The sequence below is a fragment of the Rhinolophus hipposideros genome, assembly GCF_964194185.1.
Source record: "Rhinolophus hipposideros genome assembly, chromosome: 18".
Classification (NCBI taxonomy): Eukaryota; Metazoa; Chordata; class Mammalia; order Chiroptera; family Rhinolophidae; genus Rhinolophus; species Rhinolophus hipposideros.
This window is the reverse complement of record NC_138064.1, coordinates 22,554,690-22,581,134: the sequence shown is the minus strand read 5'-3', so window position 1 is coordinate 22,581,134 and position 26,445 is coordinate 22,554,690. Positions and strand designations below refer to the sequence as shown.

At 35.3% G+C, this 26,445-nt stretch overlaps 1 protein-coding gene across 3 annotated transcripts in view; it reads right to left on the bottom strand.

Moving 5' to 3' along the window:
• CRPPA (CDP-L-ribitol pyrophosphorylase A) overlaps positions 1 to 26,445 on the bottom strand; it is a 222,164-nt gene that overhangs the window by 115,106 nt on the left and 80,613 nt on the right. For all 3 annotated transcript variants that reach the window (XM_081079468.1, XM_081079469.1, XM_081079470.1), the window contains exons 6-7: positions 18,908 to 19,005; positions 17 to 109 (exon numbers count right to left, since the gene is read on the bottom strand). In XM_081079468.1, coding sequence (XP_080935594.1) covers positions 17 to 109; positions 18,908 to 19,005 — 191 coding nt within the window. The remainder of the gene's footprint in view (positions 1 to 16; positions 110 to 18,907; positions 19,006 to 26,445) is intronic.

Below are 26,445 nucleotides of genomic sequence, written 5' to 3'. Positions count from 1 at the left end.
TGCATTTACTACTTACATTCACACAAACAAAATTATAGCATTGCTCTAAGATGATTTGTTGAAGATCTCTGCCAGTATGACCCAGAGCCCCAGATGTGACTTTTACATGCTAGGAGAAAAAAAAAGAGAGGGAGAAAAATAGTTTACAAATTAGCAGAAATACCAAATCTGAATATAAAACATCTTTGTTACAAATGAGCACAAAATTGCTATAGGCTCGTAAGCCAAGGACCACATATAAAAATTAAAAATTCAGGCTTAAATTTATGAAGCTACCAAGAAAGACATCTGAACTAGTCCTTGAATAATGACTATTATTTGAGCAAATAAGCATATTAGGAAATTGTTTCCGATAAGAAAAAACTACATAGAAAAGGCACAGGATATATTCAGGTATAGGTAAGGAGCCTCGTTTTTCTTATATAAAGAATATATTGTAGAGAATGTTGGAATAAAATAAAACGGTTGGTCACACAGGGATTGTTGGCGGATTCTGTAAGCATACTGAATTACTACAGTTACAAAGAATAGGTTTAACAAAACCTGGAATGACTAGAGGCAGGGAAAGTAATAAGAAATTATCATAATAATATAAGTGATAAAGAGTTGAGCTAGGGCAATGATAGTAAGAGAAGAGATGAAAAGACTACTACTAGATAATCCCAGAGTAGATTTAGAAGGAATGGTACAAACAGTACAAAAACTTACCCAATGAAATTTTTATTCCATATTGTTCAATATTCTAATTAATTCCTATTTTTTCTATTACAACAATATAAACAACTTAATTACTAAACAAAGGATCTGTTAAAGTGATCTCTGTTACATCAATTCCATAGGAAGTCACATTTCAGTGGTTAATACTGGCATTCCGTTTAGAATGCTTTACATAGAATTCGAAAATAAAATGCATGTTCCTTAATAAAGTATGAAACTCTAAGAATAGTCGCTCTTCAGCAGAACTCAGCTTCTATTCTACATAATGTTGATGAAATATTTGAGAGAAGGAAGTAAAGGTTTTAAGGTCTTTGCTTTGCTATAGGAATTAGCTGACTCATAAATTTCAAGAAATTTATTTAGGTTTATAGTTCTCATTGAGGACAAAGTTCAGAAAGAACATTATTTTCAAAAAAGAAAAAGTCCATAGTTGTCAGCCACATATTGACAATGAAATAGAGAAGAAATCAGCTTCCATCGCGCCACATCTAGATACGACAGGGAGACAATTTGCCAGGCGGTTCTCACATATCCAAACATATTCAAAGGCATTAATAGCGAATTTACTCCAGATTGGGTTTTCAAGGATGTCCACAGCACACAAACTTGCAAACAGATAGATCTCTTCCTGGAGCAACTTTACTTATTATGTTCCAGAAAGTAGAGACATTTCTCTCCCTTCGATCAGATTTGCTTGGCATTCCTGAGCAATACAGACAATGTCTCTTGTGAAAGGGAGGATCGGCTGGTTTACCAGCAGCTCCAGTGGAAGCCCAGCGCTTCCCAATATCAAGGTTCTTCTCCAATGCACCCCACTGCTTGGCAACACCTAGCCCCAACTGCCTTTTCTTGTGGGACATGCAATTCAGAACACCAGTGGTACACTGTTATTCTCCTGACTGCTTCTATTGTAGAACATTGTCTTGTCTCCGACTCGGAAGTGTCATGTTTTTTGCCAATATTTAGGATATTGGCAGGTATTTTCGCATACAAGTAGATAATCTTCAGATCCTACCAAGTTTCTGACTTGACAGATATAAAATAAGATAACCACAGCTCCAGATCTTCAACAGATCATCCGAACTTCAACAAATGTGTGTCTAAGTGAATTCTGAATTTAAAAAAAAAATTATAATTTTCTTTTACATGTACATAATAAGGTCTATGATGAGAACATGAAGGATATTCTGATTTAGCTTTTTAAGTATTAGAATTGATAAAATTCTTGAGAACAGGGTAGGGATATTTGAGGACAGAAACTCATGTTTCTTTACACCATTAGCAAAAGCTTGATATTTAGGTTTTTAAAACTTACCAGTTTTTTTTTAAGAAAAAACATCCTCCTTCAATGATATAAGTTATATGTTCTTATAATTAAAAAAAAAAAAGGAAAGGCTTTTTTAAAGGGTTAAAAAAAAATTCACCCCAAAATACCACTACCTAGAAATAATTACCCTGAACATTGGGTATCATCCCAACCATTCTTTATTAATAATATATGAAGTAAACTGGTAGAACAAAAAGATGAAGGAACAAAAACATTCATATATTTTATTAAAGTGAGATCACAATATGCATGTCATTTTAATTAAATGATTTAATATTAGCAAAAAAACTAATATAGTAAAATTGAAGATGCTGCTAAATTTCAGATAATTCTTCACTTCTAGAGAGTTCAGTTAGTTTCTAAATGTTAAGGAAAAATATCGTGGATAGGATTAAGACTTTGGACTTCTAATGGCAATGAATTTTATTTGTAAGCTAGTATTAAATGACTTCCTTCTATGAGAGAAAAAAGCACATTTTAACTTCTACCCGCAGTCTAGTTCTAGTCAATCATATTATTTTTACTCTGACAGCTTTATTAGGTTCAGATCCTATCATATATTCAAAATCCACATAATTTAGACAATCTGTATTCCAGGAAATTCACTTCTTAACAAAAATCTCTCCTTTTCTAAATCCCTTACTTTAATTAACTTTATTTGATGAACTTCATCCATAAGTAGCTTTGTTTGTTTGTTTTTTAATGAAAGCCTCAATACTTTCAGGTTCCTTGAGTTTTTGCTTTTATACTCGATGGCTAGCTAATCTGGAAATAAAAGTTTGGTTCACACTTTCCCTCATAAATCTGTAGTCAGTTCCACTATCTTCAAACATTGTGCACTATCCTGATGCTTTTGATACTCCATTTGTCGTTCACCCATTCTCCATTCATCACTTTATTGGGTAGACAAGACGTTTTCAGAGACATATATTTTCCTATTGTCTTTATAACTGATAATTTGACTGGTGGTAATATTCTTGGATGCCACTTTCATTTCCTCCAAAATTTATCGGCACTGCTTCGTTATATTTGCACAGTGAACACTGTGGAGATGCAAGAGGTAAGGCAGATAGATTACCCTTGTTTCTATATGTTTTGTTTTTGTGTTTTGCACATAGGTGCCTACCTGAAGAATTCTTTATATGGAAGTTCAAAATCCTAATCAGAATCAGAACATGTTTAATTGTCAGTTGTTATTCCTCAGTTTTTCCAGAAAACATGCCCTTTAAGTCTTACAGAATCAATTTCTCATTTCAAGGAAATTTTCTTCTAGCTTCCAGAAGAATTTCTTGGCTTGTCTACTTGACATATACACATTACCCATGTGTTGGATGCCTTTCGCGTCATTCACATCGATTTTCTTTTAGTTATCATTTAATTTTTACTTGGAATACACTGATTATTTATTTGGAATACACTTGGAATACAACGTGATTATCTCAAGTTTCTATGATAATAACCTGACTTTTGATGTCTTCTATTCCTAATGGACTGCTTAGTTCCATAATACTATTGTTCTAGTCTTAATTTTGTTTCCTTAGCCATTCAATCACTCTATTAATCCCTTGCAAGCCACTGTGAATTTTTACCCTTTCTTGAAGTTAGACTTTTACTGAGCCCTTCTGTAAAACCAAAGGGTATCAGAATATTTCAGGGGGCTAAGGTGGAACCTTGAGGTTTCTTTCAGAATTTTAAAATCTGACTTGTATGTGCTGTGATTATTTTTTTGCAAAGAATCATAGAGCTATCTAATTATTTTTTGATAAGTTCGAGAGTTAAAAATGGTAGGTATTGGTATAGCTTACCCTGCCTCTGCTGAGGTACCAGAGAATTGAAGAATTTGATCTGATTTTCCCTGGGCTTCACTTTAGTCCCTCAATTTGCTTCTCCCTAACTTAAAAATATAAGAATTATCTGGATTTAATAAATCACCTTTTGCCCTAATACACTGTCTTGAGGATCCATGGGTAGGGTTTAGAAGACATGATGAGTCAGGTCACCACCTTGCTTGTTTCTTGACTGTTACTTTGTAAAATTGATGCTTGAAGTTGAGTTGGGTCTCTTACCTTTGTTGGTTGTTGTTACTATTTTTAATTTTGTTGGCTTGATTTACTATTAGTAAATCAAATTTACTATTTGTGGTTGTTTGCTTGTTTGTTTGTTTTGTAAGCACTGGAGGAGGAGATTTTATAAATTATATTTACCTGGTTGTCACAATTATTTTTAAATTTTTCAAGGAATTATTTTATTTTACCTGTCTTAGTTCAGGCTACTGTAACAAAATACTATAGTTTGAATGACTTAAACAAACATTTCTGGAGGCTAGGAAGTCTAATACAAAGCATTGGTAGATTCAGTGTCTGGGGAGGGCATGCTTCCTTGTTCAAAGAAAGCAGTCTTCTTGCTGTTTCCTCACAGAAGAGGCAAGGGAGCCCTCAGGGGACTCTTTTATAAGAACACTAATCTCATTCATGAGGGCTCCATCCTAGTGACCTGCTTATCTCCCAAAAGGTCTACTTTCTAATATTATCACTTTGCAGGTAGGATTTCAACATACAAATTGGGGGAGAGAACATATTCAGTCCATACTTGTATAGAGTACGTTCTAAAAAAAAAAAAAAAAAGTAGACTATTTACTAAATATTAAGAGTATTTTAAGATTAGTATTTCTACAACAGAGCCTCATTTCATTTTTTTAATTAGGATGTGCAATTTAATATAGATATACATACATATTACATGAATGTGTGTGTAATTACTATTAGATTAAATCTAAAATTGTGAATTTGTCATTAAAGTCATCGATAATGTACTTATATTCTATTCAAATCATAACCATCCAACTCCACTTTTCAACACAAATATTCTTAAACTCTAAGGCCATTTTCCTATACTGGCACTAACACTGGGCTCATTCTTGCCTGTGATGGCTTCAGCCATATTGACTTCAATCTACACTTGTTACCTTCTTAAAGCTAATATATGCAGGATATATATAGAGAGAAAGCACAGTGACCAGCTACAGTGTTAGTTATTGTTGTTATTAGTAAAATATATTTGCTCTACTATTATGTGATAAATTAAACACTCCAATTAAAAGATTAAAGTCATTTGTTGACCAATACCCACAGTCTAAAACAGAAATGCACCCACAATGTTTTTACAAAAAGTATTAAATGTTAGCATATTTGTACCCCCTTTAAAAAAAACACACATAAATGAACTTGCATTATTTTCTTCTTGAAATTGAGACTCTTAATAATTGTTTCCAGTTAAGCGTAATTCTTTAATTTGGTCACACTGCTCTGTTTTCCTCCCAACTGGAAAACAAACAATATTTTCCATGCTTGAGTAAAGAAATTGAGATTTTTACCTAAATGTAGCAAAGGACTCTTTGACACCTTCAATAAACAAAGACTGCATTAGACAATGCTATTAGGTTGTTTATGAGAAAGCTCTACGGCATCATCTTATGCTGTCATTCCAATGTTTCCATACTCAAACACAACAAATGGAACAATCTGCTGGCTAGAACACTGTGCTCTGTAAATATTTTGGTTCAAAGAACATTTAAACAAAATTTAAAACAACTTTCCAATGTGTTCAGTAAAATTAAAGGATACAAAAAATAAATAAATAAAATATGTTCCTTACATCATAAGAATTCAGAAAAGATTTACTATTAACTAAATGCAAACATCTGCATAGTCAACATACTATCTAAGGCAAGGATTTTAGGAAGGGAGATGAGTTGTCAAAAAATGTTTTCCATTTCAAGAGGAGTTAAGGCTTCACTAAGGCTAAAAGGCTTTGGTTCAACTCCCATGAGTCAGAGGTTTCAAAAATGTGTTTCTCTTTTTATGGATGGAACATGTTGGCTGGATCATCTCTGATTCTGAATCCAATTTTTCACCTCCCTCCCATTCAAACACTGGCACTAATGTGGGTATAAACAAAGGAATCGGAGAGAGATGCACTTTCCACTCTGTAAACAACACTAAGAACTAAAAGTCTGGTGGTTACCCAGGGCTGGGGTGTGGGGAAAATGGGGAGACTTTGGTCCAAGGGTACAAAGTTTCAGTCATGCAAGATGAATACATTTTGGAGATCTAATGTACAGCATGGTGACTATAATTAGCAATAGTGCATTGCATACTTGAAATTTACTAAGAAGGTAGATCTTAAGTGCTCAAAAAAGAAAAAAGGAAGAAAGAGGTAACTATATGAGGTGATGGATGACATAATTAGCCTGACTGTGGTGATCATTTCAAAGTATATATGTATATCAAAATACTGAGTTGTATACCTTAAACATATACAATTCTTATTTGTCAATTATATCTCAACAATGCTTGGGGGAAAGTCTTTCTATATTGCAAACCCAGATTTTTGAAGGGAACCTTCTGTAACTATGACTGCTGCCAATTGAAGGTTGGGATTGGGCCGTCAGCTCATTAGTCACTGTCTTTATCAGTTGAGGTGTCTCTGGCCTGTGGGTGCTGTGTCTGGACCTTCAGCCAGAGGGCAACAATCCAGAGCCTCTCCATCTTCATTTTCAGTAAACTTAACCTGACATACACTATCTTCAAATTTTAAGTTGCCAGTTAAAATTTACTTCCTGATTATTTTTAGACTTTGGTGGAGATTTTGTCCACCTATCATTGAGCATTTACTACATTATTATTTTTTTTTTTATATTTTGTTAGAATCAGCTTTAAAGCTCCTTTTTGTAGCTAAGAGCACAGCCTCGGGAGTCAAGCTCCCTGGGTTTAAATCTAGCTCTGCAATAAACTTGCTGTGTGACTGTGGGTCAATTACTTAAACCCTGTGGCTCAGTTTACTCATCAGGAAAAGAAATGCTTCAGAACTGATAGGAAGATTAGTGAAATTAATATGTGAGATTTAAGAATTTTAACGTTTCCAGGAATTCTTCCCTATAGGTTGGCCTCTTAGAAAGCTTGAGTGAAAAATGCAACACGTATAAGGCAAGGAATCTTGGTAGAGTTTTGAGGGGATAAATGAATCAGGTTACTACTGTTCTGCCATGTTCTTTTTATAAGATATTCATCTCCAACCAAGAGCACTGAGTTGGTAGATCATATGAGTGGCCCTCTGCTTCCTAAGCTGCCACCACCAGACTCAGGCCCTCGCCTGTTGGACATACCAAAGAAAGTCTTGATATCCTCCCAATCCTAAATTCTGGGTAGGCAGAATAGCACTAGAATAAAGGTTCTGCCATGGAGAACTGGTGTTGAATCCCAGTCCTTTATCACAAGGGAAGGGCTGGTGCTTCCTTAATTGTGTACCTCAAAAGCCACACTGCACAAAGACTGTAGTCGAACATTCAGCTTTGAAGAGCCCTTTGCAATGCTCCATAGTGCACTCGATGCTTCTGTTCCCGAGAACATGGGCTTTCCCAATAATCTGTGTTCCAGAAAATCTAAAGCATAGTGTGAGTGCTGTCATGTGAGTGCTGTCATCTTTGTTTGCCGGAATATATGTAAAGCACTAACAGCCAGCCTTTCACATTTTGCTACATTGGATGCTTGCTATTATCATTCCACTCGCTTTCATTTAACTTCCACTTTTAAATGACACTTGAGCACATCACCACATCGCCCCATTATCCCTTTGCATTTTATACCTGCTTTCACTGAGGCTTTACCAGTTGTCAGAATCTGGGCTAAATATTTTAGACAATTATCTTACAGAAATCACATAGTATACGTATCCATACACCGTGTTTCCCTAAAAGTAAGACCTAGCCGGACAATCAGCTCTAATGAGTCTTTTGGAGCAAAAATTAATATAAGACCTGGTCTTATTTTACTATAATGTAAGACCAGGTCTTATATAATAATATAATATACAATACAATACAATACAATATAATACTGGGTGTTATATTAATTTTCACTCCAAAAGACACATTAGAGCTAATTGTCCGGCTAGGTCTTATTTTCAGGGAAACACAGTGTTATCATGTTTCCCTCATGTTATGGATTTCAACTGAAATTGAAATAACCTGCATGAGTCCTACAGCCAGTAGGGGCAGTACTCAGACTAAGGTCTGTTGGACCTCTAGGTCCACATACTTAACCTCTAAAGTACAGGGGGTGTCAGTTCACTCCAGGTGACTATTACGCCATCATGGAAGTCTCAAAACCTTTATTCAGAGGCTGAGGAGAAATACCTCATCTGGGGAAAATCATTTAAGTACTAAAAAGTAGAAAAAGTTGAAACCATATAATTTCACTCATATGTGGGATATAAAACTGAAAGCAACAAATGAACAAGACAAACAAACAAAAACTCAGACAACAGTTGAGTGGTTACCAGAGGATAAGAGGGGAGGGAGGGTGGCAAAAGAGGGTAAAGAGGGTCAAATATAGGGTGATGGAAGGAGAACTGACTCTGGGTGGGGAACACACAATGCAATATATAGATGATGCATTATAGAACTGTACACTTGAAACCTATATAATTTTACTAACCAATGTTACCCAATAAATTTATTTAAAAATAATAAAAAATAAAAGTTTAATTGCTGCCATATACAACCCCCTATCTCAGATCATTTTTCTGAGACAGGAAAGAAAGTATCTTAGAAAGGTCCTCCAATTCAGATTCTCAGATTTGATCCTGGAAAAGAGGAAAGTGCTCTGAACCACTCACTGCACTCAATACATGCCAAGCAGCTGGGGATGGTCGCAGGAGTGATAACTGTAGTAAAACTCCCTTAAGAAAAGTGCTCCTTTGTGCATCCCTCTCTCACACTGTTAAAATTCCCTTTGAAGGCCAATTATTGTTCTGATGCAAAACTAAAAGGATTGTGGAATGGGAAATACAGTCTCTAATCCTAACAAACCTAAGAGCTATCACAAAAAATTCAAGGCTCCCATTTTATCACACAAAATTATACATCCAAAGCTCGATGGGGTCTAAACAAAAAATAAAGCTATGAAATGCACATCTGCTCAACGTTATTTTTTCCATTGAGTTTTACCACAAAACGGTATACTACTTATAACTAATGGACAATATTGTAGCAAATGAAAAACAAACTGGAAGTAGGTAGTATAAATCATGCTGGCAGGCATATTTTGTAAATATTATCCATTTTGTCATTTTGTGACAGGATATGTTAAAAATGTATATGCAGCATTATGACCTCTTTATGTTTCTTATAATGCATAAAACATTTGAAAGCTGAGAATGCTCAAGCTGACAAACAAATCTATCTGTCTTAATTTTTAAAAAAGTAACAAAGAGTATCCTATCCACTGTAGATTAGTTTCATTCATTCCACCAGTAAATATTTATTGACTGGCTGTGAGCCAGGCACCAGAGTGTACACTGAAACTCTAGCAACAAACTAACCAAAGTTTCTGTCCTCATGAAGCTTACATCATACTGGGGAGAGGAAAAAAAGCTCACACCTGTGTTTCTCCAATTTCAATATGCATAAGAATCTCTAGGAATCTCATTAAAAATACAGATTGTTAATTCTATTAGATGTGGGGTGGGGTTTAAGAATTCGCATTTCTAACAAGCTACCAGTTGATATTGTTATAACTAGTCCATGGATCACACTTTGAAACAGTAGGAGCTTAATTTGAACCCATGTTCATCTAAAAGTCCTCTTTCATTTTCAATAAATATGTATTTACTCTGTGTAGCAATCAGAAGATAATTTAAACCTTGACTGATCCCCAGCTACTGCCTTTCTGAGTCATCTTAAATAAATTACCTATATCTTTATTAAATCAATATGGCAAACATAAGTGACAAAATTAAAGAACTGATTCCTTCAACTGTTTTTCCCCCTCAAACTCTTGCCAAATTTACAACATAATCTAATTTACATTTACAAAATTTCAGCTTTTTCTAACTATTACAGACACTGCCCAGATGTATATGTAAGTATAGTTAGAGTCTGTTTTCCACATACATATGCCCTAATAAAGTATGCACAAGTAAACTGTATTCTAGGCAAAATGTCATTAATTTGAAATTACTACTTAGGATCCATAGCAATAAATAATGTTTTCAATCACTTTTATAGATGACTTAAACAGTTTACCAAAGAGTATAGTTTATTACATTTACCTATGCATTTATTAGAAATAACAAACATAATATACATAGCTTTACCCCTTCTATCCCACAAGCCATTACAAAATTGGAGTCTGCATGACATGAAATAGGTTATATTAGCAGTTCTCAACTGTGGGCAACATTGTCCTTAGGGGAAATTCAGCAATGTCAGGAGACATTTTCAGTTGTCACAAATAGGTTGGGGCAGACCTACTGGAGCCCGGTGGATAGAGGACAGAGATATTGTTAAATACTCCATAATGCACAGGTCAGCCTCCAGAACAAATAAATGATCTGCACCAAAATGTCAACACCATAGCTATTGCAAAATACTGGGTTAGATGGAGAGTTTTCTAGTCTTTTTGCCTTCAGAATTTAATTAGCAATAAATAACTAACACCGTAAACAGTGATGTTCTAGCAACTGTAAAGCCTTCGTATAGTAGGGATCCTTTTTACAAGGGGAATTCCAACATTGTATTTTATCAGACAAATGTTTTAATGTAACATTTAAATGAATTGTACCACAAATGTGACAAATGTGTTCAAAATGGCTAGATGACGTATCTCACAAATAGAGCCTCAGCTCAATCAACTCCATCTGCTACCGAGTTTTTATACTGTCTCTAATTTTAAATTAAATAGGAAATAAACAAGACGAAAACTATAATCAGCTATAAACATGGAAGAGTTCTTTCACATGCAATCACAATAAAATTATGTACTATATTAACTATTAAAGAATATTTGATACCATACCAATACTCGTCCTATCCATATACTGCCATTTTAATTCTTCAAACCCTACACAGTAAGCAAACCATTTTTCATTAATACATTTTCCTCTCAAATGATAAATATAATTGCTATATTTACATATGGAAAAAAATTTGTCTCATACAACTTTCCATTAGGAGTTACATATTAGTAACCTATTGAATATATATTATTTAGCGTATAAGTCCAAAATGCATTGGAATATTAAAGATAAATTACATCTTGAGCAAAACACACACACACAAAAAAAAAAACCCACCTTAATCATGTGACTTATTTCAGAAGTGTGTGAACATGTATATACACCTCAGGATATTTTTTAAGTAGTACATTTCTAGATAATATAGCAAAGTAGATTCGTATCTTGATATAAAATCTTATTACACATTCTAAAGAATAACCCTTACAATGTTGCTTATGGGCCTATTTCTTCATCCCACTGCAATATCCTCTGCAGATCTGATTTTTCCCTTACTGTCACTCTCTGTCTCCTTTCCTGCCAGAAAGCTGCTGGCCACCAGCTTATCACTGTTGCTCATTCCAGTTCATCTAATCTCTGCAACATCTGCTATTTCCCCTTCTCTTCCCTCTGTTTGTGAAAACAGTTTTCTTCTGGTTGGGAAATTAATTAGAACTTCCTGGATATACTTTGTGTTCTAAGTGTCTCAACTGTTCACATGATTGATGGACGCCCAGCAGCTACCCCTTTATCTCCAGAAACATATCTGGCTGATGTCCAGGTGTAGAGGTATTCCAGAAGCTTTCTTATTCATCACCCTATCACCATTAACCACAACTATTTATCTGGCTCCCAGCACATGTGCAGGGGATCAATGATAAAAGAGATGGTGACAGAGACGTGCCTAAGAATAAATAACAATAAAATCATGTGCAGAATGACACCACGGTTGATGAGTAGTTTAGGAACTCCAAGAACCAGAAAAATGGGAACGACTTCAGGGAAAGAGTACTTTTAAACTGAGCCCTAAATGAAACATAAAACTAACTGACAAGTAGGGATGGCATGCAATCTAGCAAAATACTGAGTGACAAAGAATGAGAAAACTACATAATTTCAAGGGATGAGGAAGAGAATAGGTTGGACCACAACACAGATAACATTGTGAGTGAAAGGTTCAGTACAGATTTTAAAAGACCTGAAATAATCAAGTTGTATAGACTTTGTTTGCCTTACATACAGTGAACAGTCATTGAGGGTACACAGTAGCAATGAAAGAGAAAGAGATCTTTAAGCAGACAGGTACTTATAGGTTCTGGAAATAAGTTTTCAAGTAACAAGAAGCCATGGATAATTTTTACTGACCACAACATCAAAGGGGTATATTTGGTTCAGTTTCCCTAGAACAACAAAAACCCTGAAGCCATTATTTAGCTAAAGCCACCAGAACACAGAATAATCTACTTTTTGGTCTTATAGAGTTATACTGCATGCAAATAGTTGTAATGAAATGCATCTTCAAACTCAATTATTAGAGGAAACGTATTAATTAATAAGTATAAAATGATATTTTAAAAACATGTTTCCTATATTCGGAACCAAAAAAAATTAGTAAGAGGATGTGAAATCACAGTAAATAAGCTCTAAAACTGTATCTTAATTTCCATAGCATGAGAAAATTAGTATATACATATGTACATATTAATCAAAATCAACTGTTGACGGTCAAAAAGTATAATCTACATACCAAAGAGCAATTCTTTCAGCTTTTTATAAGAATTTTCCTTCTAAACAGACTTACCATGTGTGCAAAATCAATTAATTTGCTGAATTAGAAGATAAAACCTGATTTTGAGCAAGACATGCCCAAAGCTAGGGCATGTATTTTATTTGTTTTTAACTCAGCTTACCAGTTGTCTAGAACTTGTGAACAAAGACCTTATTCCTGAATCGACTAAGATGTCGAATATCATTTTTACAAATTAGTCAGCTGGTTCCTTTAGGAAGAGTAACAGTTCAGTATGTCACTGTGTCTCAAAGATACACACAGATATAAAAGGTGAAGATGCGAGCTCTGACAATTAAGTTCATGAACTTGTTGCTACGATGTTGTTAAACTTTTTTTTCATATCAGAGGGATTATTCATTATGTACCAACTGGACAAACAGTTAACCAAGTTTACTATTTGGAAGTACTGAAAAGGCTGTGTGAAAAAGTTAGAGGACCTGAACTTTTCGCCAACAATTCATGGCTCTTGCATTGCGACAATGCACCAGCTCACACGGCACTGTCTGTGAGGGAGTTTTTAGCCAGCAAACAAATAACTGTATTGGAACACCCTCCCTACTTACCTGATCTGGCCCCCAATGAATTCTTTCTTTACCTGAAGATAAAGGAAATATTGAAAGGAAGACATTTTGATGACACTCAGGACATCAAGGGTAATACGACAACAGCTCTGATGGCTGTTTCCAGTCCAGAAAAAGAATTCCAAAATTGCTTTGAAGGGTGGGCTAGGCACTGGCGTTGGTGCATAGCTTCAAAGGGGAGTACTTCGAAGGTGACCATAGCGATATTCAGCAATGAGGTATGTAGCACTTTTTCTAGGATGAGTTGATGAACTTAATTGTCTGACATATACTCGTATGTTGAGTATATAAAGAAATAGTGGAGGAAGTGTCCTTTAGGGAGGATTATCCTTACTCCCTCATTAACAATCATATTCTAAAATCATGACAAGCAATTATAACTATAAACTCTTAATTTTATTAAATACAGCATGAACATAATTAATACCATCTCAAGCAACTAGGTGGCCCAATAATTTTGAACCTTTTCTTCACCTCTGGAAAACTGATCAGAAAATCTGGCTAACTTCCCAAATAAATAGAATGGATTTAATTGTACAGTCTTCACCAAGTTTCTGTAATCTTGTACATACAACAAGACCACATACCCTAACTGAATTAATTGTGTTGGGATTGTTCAGAATCAAAGGTCCAATAGGAGTGTTTACAGTGTTATTTTGGTTATTACATTGTACTTTACAGTGTTCAGCTTCAAAAAATAAAAATATAATAATTCTATATCTCTAAACTAAAATATCGTTATGTGTCAAAATAAGCATAAAACGACCCTATTTTGAATGGGTCTTACAATGCTCTGATGGCTTAATTTGTTCTGCATCTTTTATTTCTGCTTTTCTTCTTACTTCATTTGCTACTTTTGATGCTTTGTTTGACTAATATGTCATAGACCAAATTTAGTTGGGTCTATAAGAAAAGGCAGAGATCTGTACACTGGACACAACTTTGGGACCTTTAGGAAAAATAAACTCGGTATCACAGGCAGCCCAACAAAACCAGAGCAAGCCTTACACCCAGGAAAACAAACGATTTTCAGACATCTCCTGCTTGTCCTTCATGGACAATAATTAAAGACAATAATTAAATTATGTGCTCCAGGAAACAGGAAGGAGTGGATAAACAAAATACATTAAAAGCCCCTATAGTCCCTGTTTGTTCAGAATAGAGATCAGCATTCTTTAGGAGCTCCTTTTACTGTATTATAGGAATAAAAATTGGGTTGAAAACATATGTGTTTTAGGGGTAATATGATATCTGAAAACATTTAAATGCTACATGTCTTCTTCCATATAATGTTCCGTGTAAAAAGCAGCAGCCAACCTAATCTTTTTATAGATGTAAATTGGATCGAGTCATCATTTCCAGCTAAAGTCTTCTATCAGTTAATTTTGCTCTTAGAACAAAACATAAGTAATAATAGTAGCAGTGGTTGTGGTAGTAGTTTTATAGCATACAAGGAGGCATCTAGGCCTGCTCCATCTCTATCCCCGCCTTCTGCCACTCCACCTCCACGGCAATCACTTCACTGCAGCCACAGAAGTCTTATTTAAGCCACCATGAATGAAGGTCGATGTGCTTTTCACACACTGTTCCATCTGGATTTCTTTAAATAGCCAGCTCCTGATTATCCTTTTAGACTAAATAGAACATCTGCCAAAAGATTGTAGCTCACTACTCTCCACTCCTAATTGATATCATTTTCTAGGGCTCTCCTTACATAAGAATAGATTATTTTTTTCCTTCGAATAATTAACACTATTTGTAATTAAGCATATTTTCGTATTTCTTTACTGTTCTATCGCCAACTTAACAGTATGTTTCTTAAGGACAGAGAACTATACTTACTTAGTTCATCTCCCTATGTCCAGTGACTAAATCTTGATAAGCTTGTATTATTTGGTAAATAAATTAGTGAATTAAGGAACTAATGAAAAACTGGTCACATCTTCCTACTTATGAATTCCTTACTACTCTCAACACAGTATGCAGCATAAACTATTCTTCAGCATTTGTTGAGAGTTGGGAAGAAGTAGGCATGGTGTCCTCTACCACTGTCTACTCAGGAGACTTCCATCTCCAAAGTAGGTAGGTTCTGTGAAATACTTCAAACTCCTTAAGAAATCAAAGAAGGAATGTAACAAGTCTGTTAAAAAATGCTTGAAATTTAAGTATGAGTATGAAATTTAAGATATGTGCATGGGTATACAAGGTGGAGGGGTATCTCTTACCCAATGAGTTCCTTATTTTACTTTTTAACAACCACTTCCACATAAAAGGTGTGTGTCATTACATTAGAGTTTAGAAATTCAGTTCACCCCTAAGGTATATCTCAAAATCCAGCAAAGCATACCCAATCTCTTCCTTTAGTTTCAATGGGGAACATTTTTTCTTTTCATGCCAGTGAAACAATCCTCCCATTGTGTGTTGAGCAGCTCCACACCCACACTGATCTGCCCTACAGGTGCCTGGATTTCAATAGCGGTGACTTCATCCTTTTTATATGTTTTTTTCAAGTGAGACAAAAGCTCTAAGACATAAAAATATTAGATAATGAGGCATTTTGTGTTTGTAAGTTATGGGCTAAAAAATTTCACACGATAAAGTTGCCCTTATAAGAGGAGAGAAAACTTATATAAAACTAAATAACATGGATTTCTAGGAAAAACAAAAACAAATACCTCTCAACTATGCACAGAAACCTAAAAATTATACACAAAATCCTGCAAAAGAACCTGAAAAAGGAGGCCAACAACACAAAAGTATGGTCAGTAAAATAAGATGTTATAAAATCCACAGGATGAGATTTCTGCTAGAATAAAGTATTAGACAAGAGTCAAGTCCTGCAACAAATCAAGGGAAAGACTGATAAATGTCTTGTGGATTGTGCATAGGGAGGTCACTGAGGACCTTGCTCAGAGTAGTTCCTGTGGAAGCTTAAGATAGAAGTCAGATTGCAAGGAACTGAGGAATGAGAAGGTCAATTATTGTAAAGAAATGTATCTTCAGAGTAACCTTGGATTAAGAGGGAATTGTTTATTTGTTTTGTTTTAATTAATGGACGGAATTTTAATATGTTGTAATGTTTATGGGAGTAGGGGATGCGAAGGGTGGGGAAATAGTCTTAATAAGATGGCTACACATGCAAGTTTCCTTAGAGATTCAGTGCCAGGAAGATTGGTACATCCCCTACGGGAGTATGTAATTCCACTGTGAAGTCGAAAACAAGACCATGTCTAAGAGTGGAGGTAAAGATGGTAGGGTTAGATCACTGGTTCTCAACTGAAGGTTATTTTGCCCTTCTTCAGGCAATATTTAGCAATGTCTGGAAACATTTTTCAGTTGCTTCAAGTAGGGGCTGGGAGTAACACTGGCTTCTAGTGGGTAGAGACCAGGGATGCTGCTGAACAGTATAAATGCACAGGATAGGCTCTCACAACAAAGAATCATCTAACCCAAATACCAGTAGTGCCAAGGTTAACAGAGTCTGGGAGAGACATTTGAGGAGGTTTAAAATATTCACTGAGTAGAATGGGAAGCTGACTATAGAACGGTATGGTTGCTTTAAAACATTCAATGTCCACTGGAGAATGTAGACCAGTGTTTTCTAATGGCAACCATGTGCACAGTTGTATAATTTTTCCCAGGAGTATTAAGATTGAGTAAAGGCTTAGAGAAGTGAAAAGTTAGATTAATACCTGGATGAAGTTTTACCTAGTGGGTGCTTTCAAAGGATAAGGGAATTGAAGATATGGCAGAATATCCGTGACCCAACGAAGTGATAGATCATGGAATCTAAGCTAGGTGAAGAATGGTATAAACAAAAGGTAGATGAAAGAAGGGCGCGGGGGGGGGGGGGGATTGGATGCCTGAACTTTCCTATAAATTTGAAATATGTGCAGGAGTAATTTAGTAAAAGATATGGAATGACAAAATATCATGGTCAGAAGTTGAGGAGCCTTATTATTTATTATTCAGTGCACTTAAGATAATGGCAATATCCAGACTGGGCTCAGTGGGTAGATAGATGAAGTGCACTGAAAATAAAGATCACTAGAAGTGAGAAGGATAAGGACCTCAGAGGCCAGAGTGGTGAATAAATCACACAAGACCAGTAATGAACCAGGGTCCCCCTAAATCCTATGTCATTTCATCACTAAACATGCATAGATAAAGCAGCAACAAAAAATGAGTATTGTAATAATTGTAATCAAAGGACTCCTGGCAAGGTCCAATATTAGAAAGACCAATCAAGGAATCAGTCACACAGAAGTCCAACAGCGAGGTGCTCATCAGTAATATAAAAGCAAAGCACTCTAAATGGAAGCTTGGCTGATTGCCTAGAGTCCCAGTAATATTCTTTCAGGGCTCATGTCACTGGCTTCTCTACATGGATTGGCTAAAGAATGAAAGAGATTATCCAGGAGTAAAAAGATTATTTCTGAGCCAAAAGGGTGCTTCAGTAGGTCAGACAGTGGGGGGTTAACTACAATTAAATATTCTGCAAGATGCCACAGTGGAATTGGGGTACAGAACTTAGGGATAGATTCTTAACAGGTGGACTTGAGATAGAAAGCAGAGAACAGGTGCTATTAGGTTGGTGCAAAAGTAATTGCAGTTTAAAGGGTTAAAAATAATGTCGAAAACCACAACTACTTTTGCACCAATCTACTAAAATTCCAAAGATAGAGGGGGAATACCCATCAAATCAATGGATAAAAGCAACACAGAAGAGGAGATTGCAGTATAAGCTTTATGCCTAAGAGACAACTGAGATGGCTAATATCTTCTTTTTAGCTTTGGGTTGTTGCTCTAAATGCTACTGGTAGAAATTGGTACTGATCACCATCAAAACTGCCTAGAGGAGCTTGTTTAAAAACTTAGATTCCACAACTTATCCCAGACTATGATTCACTAAATTTTGTTCTAGGAATCCATGTGTTGAATAGTTCATGTATCTGATACAGGAATGAAATTTGGGAACTAGTAGTATCTCCTATTTAATATTGTCACAACTGTCTCCACTCATCCTCAAAGTGTGATCGTCATAGTTCATACTCATCAGAAACTTACTACAAGGCAGATGCATTTCTAAGCACTTCAAACATATTTATTTTATTCAACCCTCCCAACACATTTACAATGTAGATGTTATTATCATTTTCAATTTTGATGAGGAAATTAGGCAATAAAGCTGACATTTGCGCACAGGAAGTCTGATAAAAAGCTTGTTCTCTTTCCAACTGTACTATCATGATAAAATTAGCTAACTAAAATGAACCTTTTCCTTCTCCTTTTAATTACACTGTTTTCATATATATTGTTAAAAAGTCGTCACATGTTCATCATAAACTCTGATTGGTGCTGATACATTTTAATAAAAACAAAGAAATTAATTAAAATTTAGTAAAATTGGTTTGGCAAACAAAACATTTCAAAACGCAAAGTTGTCATAAAAATCAATAATGGAAGTCCTTATTACATAGTACAAGTCGTAAATTATTCCTACAGACTCCTCACACTTACTGTTACTTCTTCTATTTCCTTGGTCCTAATATTAGATATGAGTTTAACCAGGAAGTTGATCAGTTCAAAAAATAAGGGGGAAACCAAAGGAACACACATTCACCTCTTCAATATCATGAAACTTGATGCCTGCATACTTACACTTAATTCATTTTTCAGCATCTCTTCAAGGCGATGACCTACATGTTCTTCATCTTTTTTTGTGTCCATAACCATGCAAATCTGCTGTGAAATTCTTTCTGAGATAAAAAGAAAATTTAAAAAAAAAAACAACTTAAGTTTCAAACAGAATATTGAACACAACTTTATTTGTTTGATGGACTGAACAAAGTTTGTTGAAACCTCTGCTTACCTGCTGTTCATAACTATTGGGGACAAGAATAAGGAGGTTTTAGCTTCCAAGTAGAGTGACTTGGACTACACATTGAGATGTCCTTGACTCTTTTAACCCCAAGTCAATAAACGAATGCATTTTACACTTTGTGAATAGCTAACCAGGATATGTGCAAGCAACAGAAATAAGAGAGCTCAGGATATACCCGAAAGGCAGTAACTAGAGGTGATAGCTATTTGGCTCACCGATTCAATCCTTCCATGTTTATAAGGCGTTTCCCAGAGTCTGATAAAATTCTATCTCCTAGACAGATCCACTCTTTAGGCTACGTTTCCTGTGTGCAGCTTACTGTGCCACCTGGTGTCCTGGTTAAGTACAGCGTTTTCCTTGGCATGCCTCTAGATTCAGTCAATTCAATACAAGTTCCTGCCTGGCTAACCATTACAACAAGTGAAAATAGCCAAATGAATTTGCTTCAAATTTGGAAGACTTATTTGACACGGTCTTATTTAACAACATAAGCTATACAACATAGTGTTATTCACTTTTGTAAACCCAGGAAGCACCCTCCCAAATGATGTGGGACTCCACAGACCTGAAATACTAAAAAATTGCTATATTGCTGCCAGTTGAGGAGACATTGCATGGTTCTTATATCATGGATAAAGGGGGGGGAAAGTGTAATTTTAAACAGGAATCCCAAATGAAAAGTTAGTTTAACATCTAACCCAGCTGCTTCTTACATAGGCAATTCTACACATTATGCTTTAAAAACAAAAAAACATTGATCTGGCAATAGTTAATGATTCTTCCAAGCAAAGCAGCAAAGCTGGGAAGACAGACCATTTAAAATAATAACATCACCAGTTAATACTACTCCTATTACTAAGTACCTCCCACTTACCAAGAGCGATATGCTGTATTAGTGCCAATCCTCATGATGACCCTGCAAACATTATTCTGAATCTAACAGATTCAGAAACTTGACTTCAGAGAAATAAAGAAACTTGTCCAAGATCACAGGGCAAACCAAAGATAGTAGTAGACAAAGGATTCAAATCCAAAGTAATTAGGCTTACAAATACAGTTATCCTACAGCACTATAACGAAAAGAGAAAAAAGACATCTGACATATATTGAATACCAAGCATTTTTATATAAGAAGTCGTAAAGTCTTGGTAGTCCTTATATCATTTAATGCCTCAATATAAATATGTATTATTAGCCAAGTGCCATAATTCCTGTTTTTACTCACAAGGATGTTTAAAATCCAGGTCTTTCCAAAGCTCATGCCTTTTCTATCATGCTGCCTACTCTGTAATAATTTTGGTAAAAGAATACAAAAGATATTCTTCATTCTCTTGTACCCAACAATTTAAGAAAACTATATATAAATATAGTAATTCAAAGGGATTGAGAGGACACCTCTACTCTAGATACAGATCTGTTACACTTAACTATACTAAAATTATTTCATTTCTTTAGGACTCTGTTCACTCATCTATAAGATTCCCACCAATTTTAAAATGTCTATGATTCTAAGTTACATGATCCTAATAAAATTAAAATATAGTTTAGAATATAAGTGAATGGTCCACATAGTAAGTGCTACGGAACATCATTGTTCTGAGAAATATAAACTCTCAATGGCAGATAAATCTTTATAATAAAAATGAGCTAGGAGCTCATCCTTGAATAGGTTTTCTTAGGAACAAAGATGAGGCTTTGAAAGTAATTAAGAGGGATAAGATAAAAAAAAGTTTTTAATGTATTGGGGTAAGAAGAACAGGGGCATAAATTCAGTGTGGCAAGAGACAAGGTAAGTACCCAAAAGCCACGGAATTATTTACTAATGAACTATAAAGTGGGAAAGTCTGTGAAACCAGATCATGGAGATTCTATGCTATCTTGCATATTATATTGTCCCGAAATTTTTAGATCAGAAGATAACTATTACTTAAGCAGTGGCTTGAAATTAAGTTAATCTAAATTTATGCATTGTAAAGTTAAATGTTTAGAGAAATTTGGACTTTGTAATGTCCTAGCAAAAAATCGGAGTTACATTTTCAAATGCTTCTCACACACATACAAAAATAAATTATAATAATTTACTTTTTATTATATGGGAATAGTAAAAAGACCCTATATTATGGGATTTTTTAAAAATGTTTTCTGTTATGTGGAAATAGAAGACTCTTCATTATGGGATTTTAATGAGGATTAAGTGGTTAGTATGTGTAAAGTTATGTAGAGTGCCTGGTACAAGTAAATCCCCAATAAATGTTCATAGAATAACTCTTTGTGTCATTATGTCATATACATTCAATAAGAACATAAATTAAGATCCTTTTGTCTACTCAAAATACAACCCATCTCTAACTTCAAACTGTCCCTTATGGTCTTAATATTTCAGAGTTTGCTAAACCAATCCCTATCAACTTTGTCCCACTAAGGCTTCTTTCCAAATCTCAAAGTTTCACCAAATATGTAGTAGTTATGTGTAATAATGGAACACACATCTAGATTAATAAATACTCCTATGTTTCCATCTCTTAATTCCTTTACAACTAAAAGGGACACCTTCTAGTTAGGATCACTGATATCTCAGTTTGTCCATTAGATCTAGGTTGAAGCATCGTATGTGATATTTATTAATAATTCTACAAACATGCACTGACAATCTTAACTGGCAATGTTAATATACTTAAAATCTTCACCAAAAAAAGACAACATCAATGGCTGCACTTGTGCCATCCAGCTGGAAGGGCAAAATGAAAAAGAATGTAGGTAGGGGAACAGGGTTCAAATGAACTGAACCTCCTCAATTCGTTATTCTACTATTCTCCCCACCATTCACAGAGAGAAGAAAAAATATATATGTAATATGTAAAAGTCTTTTTTTTATGAAGCACAAAACTCTTTCCAAGCAAAATATAATCAATCTTTATTATTTCTCATAGTATTTAGCAACGTCCTTGAGATTAATGATGAAGTCAAAACAAAAATAGGAGCTTTTAGAATTCTTAATCTGCTGTTCTAACTGTTAATAAAGCATGTCTTAGAAATTTTTAGAGGTTAAAATAAACAAAGCAAAAGCACTGGGGAGAACTATAAAATCATGGTACTTCCCATAATTATAAAAACTCTAACACAAGAATCTAACCTCTGTTCTCTCCCCAGAAAAGACCTAAGGATAACTTAGAAAAATATTGGAATTAACATTAAATCATACCTGACCTGTCAACTTGATCACTAATATTAACCTCTGAGTTTTCATTTCACATTGTCTTCTTTTTTTAAAATAGCTTTTGAAAATCTTCCTAAAGACATTTGTAGCACATGATGAAATACTTTGATAACTAAACCATTAGGGTACATCCCCCCAAATAATTTATAACATGTACTCTCTGATTTAGAGTGAATAACTTTTCATTTATATAGAGCATATGAGTGTCACACAGCTCAGTGTGACTTAACTGAGAGAAGATTCAAACTGGAAGATGATTTGAAGTCTACAGGTTAGTATTAAAAGCTGTAAGCGTTAATTAATTAATAAGCCCACATTTTTCAGTTACTACCTCAACTCCATGCATGAAAACTTTTAAATGGTCAAGGTATTGTGTACAATTGTCAATACAGTGGTCCCCCCTTATTTGCTGGCGATATGTTCAAAGACCCCCAGTGGATGCCTTAACCGCAGATAGTACCAAACCCTACATATACTGTTTTTCTCCTATACATACATACCTATGACAAAGTTTTTTTTATAAACTAGGCACAGTAGAGATTAACAATAATAATAAAATAGAACAACTATAATAATAGACTGTAATGTTTATGTTAATATGGTCTCCCTTTCTGAAAATTGATCTGGTAACTGGTACTAAGTGACTAACTGGTAGCATATACGGCATGAATATCCTGGACAAGGGATTAATTCATGTCCCGGGCAAGACAGAATGGGACAGCAAGAAATTTCATCACATTAATCAGAATGGCAATTCAAAACTTATGAATTGTTTATTTCTGGAATTTTCCATTTAATATTTTCAGACCACAGTTGACTGTGGGTAACTGAAACTGTTGATAATGGGGGACTACTGTAATTAATAATTATGCCAAAAATAAATAATGCACAACTTGATTTTACTTCACTAGCTGTGATGAAGAATTTTATGTTAACTTGATGGAGCCATGGGGTACCCAGATATTTGGTCAAACATAATTTGGGTATTTCTATGAGGAAATTAACATTTAAATGGGCAGACTAAGTAAAGCAGTTTGTCCTCCCCAGTATGGGTAGGTCTTATCCAATCAATGGAAGGCCTGAAAAAAACAAAAGGTCAACCCTCCCACCCCCACACCACCACCAAGTAAGAGAGAATTCTGCTTAACTAAAACTCTGGTTCTTCTGGTTCTACAGCAGCCTACTGGCCTTTGGACTTGAACTGGGACATTAGCTTTGCAGATTTTGGACTTTCCAGCTTCCATAATCTATAATTACATAAAACAATTCCTGTGTGTGTGTGTGTGTGTGTGTGTGTGTGTGTGTGTGTGTGTGTGTGTGTGTCCCATTTGTTCTGCTTCTCTGGAGAACACTAATGCACTGGCGCATTCTTCAAAAGATAACTAATAGTTCCCAACTACTCATCATAGGATCCCCCACCTCCTATTTTTCTATACAAGGCGATAAATGATTACGTACAACGCTTTGGGCCTCACACCTTACTACTCAACCAGATCACATCACCTACAATTCCTGGACGTAGCATGATCCTTGGACTAATGTGCATGTTCTCCTGCCTGCAGTGCCATTTCATGCCTTGTTCTAATTCCCCAATAAGGCCCACCTCCAGCATGGTCTGCTTTAATAACTATAGGCCAGATAGACATACTTTGTATTTTGCACATAGATGTATTTTGGTAGGGGTTGGGGACTGGAGGAGGAGAAAATAGGGAGGAAACAGAATCAACAAGGAAGACTTTTTTGAAAGAACAATACTCTGCATCTCCAAACGCCCAACTCTGATACATAAAGATATCTCTCTCTCTCAAACACACAGCCAGGATCCTGCTTACTTCCAGAGGAATCCCAAATCACTGCACTCCTGAATCTGAGTGTTCCTGGGAAAGGTCCTTCAGTGCAGAGTTGTAGAAAAGAAATCCACACAGAGGGTGACCGTGACAAGTCTGTTCGCAAAGCTGTTGTTCAGGCAGTACACACCAACACAGTCCCCAGTTCCTTACAGCCAGCAATCATCCTCAAGATCAGGGCCTTCATTCTGATTCTTCAGTGCTCAGGCCAGTTTTCCTTAGTGTAAGCACGACATATGTTTTTACATTCATTTACTTTTAACCTACCTACATCGTTATATTTGAAGTGAGCTCTTAGAGGCAGCATATTGTTGATTCATGTATTCATATCCATTGTGAAAACCTTCATCTTTTCATCGCTATGCGGAAACCATTTACATTTAATTATCAATAATTTGGGATTTAGGTCAATTATTTATTATTTACATTTTTGTTTTCTCCCTCTGTTTTATGTTTCTCCTCTCTTTCTTTTGGTTTATTTCAACTTTTTTTTAGGATTCAATTTTAATTTACTTCTTGTGTTTCTGATTGTATCTCTTAGTATAGGTGTGTGCGTTTTTTTTTTTAAGTGGATGGTCCAGGGATTTCGATATACATACATACTGAACCCTTCAGAGTCTACGTATGGTAGAATGAAATATTTTACCACAGCAAGTGTAATGTAGAAACCTAACCATGGTATAGTTTCCAATACCCTACTGCCTTTATGTTGTAGGGTGTTGTCTACATAGTAACTGTCTCATATACAGGAAACATTATCAGAAAATGTTCTTGCTGTCTTTCTTTTTCTTAATGGAAGTGTTTTAGTCTTTAGTAAATTTTAAAAATGCATATAATACTTATCTTCCAGCAAGCTGTTGTTTGTATAGTAAATGGAATGACTCCAGACCCAGACAAGACGGGGCTGTGCTCAGCTTGGGCACAGAAGGACCTCAATTTGTTATCTTTGCTTTCAACCTATGACTAGTTAGAAAAAGTAAAGAGAATTAAAGGAGTCTATTCTATTTACCAATTCTGTTGCTCTTCCATAATAACAAATGTACCAAGATAGTTTTCTGGCATCATTTCCTTTATGTCTAAAGAAGTTTCTTTAGATATTCTTTTAGAGAACATCTGCTGGCAAATAATTATATTTGTTTTTTTTCACCTGAGATTGTCTTTACCATCATTCCTGAAGTTTTTTGTTTTGGGGGGGTTTTTTTGCTGGATATTTAATGCTGAGATAATAGTGTTTGTTGTTAGCACTTTAAAACACTTATTCTACTTTCTTCTGGTCTCCATGGTTTCTGGTGAGGATCTAGTCATTCAAACTGTTGACAAGTTTTTATCTAGAATTTCTTTGATGCTTTTTTTCTGTACTATATTTCTCCTCCCCTTCCAGGATTGAGAGGACCTTTTACTTTTCCACAGATGCTGGGAACTATTCATTTTTCCCACAATCTCTTTTCATTCTGTAGTTCAAACTGTAATAAATCTGATGATCTCATTAACTTCACTGATACTTTCTCTGTCATCAACATTTTTTTTTTTTTTTGGTTACTGTATTTTTTTCAGTTCTAAAATTCCCATTTGGCTCTTTATATTTCCTATGTCTTTGGTGAGACTTCCATCTTTCATTTCAAAAGCATTTCTCCTTACTTGTAGCATTTTTATAAAAAGCGCTTTAAAGTATTTGTCAAATAATTCCAACAACTATGTCATCTCAGCCTGGGTATCTATTGATTGTCCCTTCCCAAGTGAGTTTAGATTTTCCTGGTTCTTCGTATGCCAAGTGATATTGGATTCTATTCTGTATATTTAGGTGACATCCTTTCTTTCCACAATCTCTCCTGTGCATTTCTCTAAAGCGTCCCTTTTCACCACTCCTACCAGAAAACTGGGGCTTTATTTACCCCAGTTGGCACATATTTCCCATGACTGTATCTGTGTCCAAGTAAGCAATAGGAGGACAGAGAAAAGACCAAAAACAATGTTCACCCTCCCTCTTAAAACCACAGCAACTTCAATCAAAGAGAAATTTTCACTTCTCTCAGAATTTTAGCATTCTCTGGACCCCCACTGTTGCTGCTAACAGTAGTGTGCCACTACTGTTACAAGACTGTTTAGGGACTGAAGTATTGGATCAGGAAAATATTTTAAAAGGGAGGATATCTTCACCCTCTCTTAACATTACAAGACCCATTTTCTGCTCCTCTGGTCAGAATTAGGGGGCTTCTCTTGAAACTCTGTCTACTCCAATGTCCACTTCTGG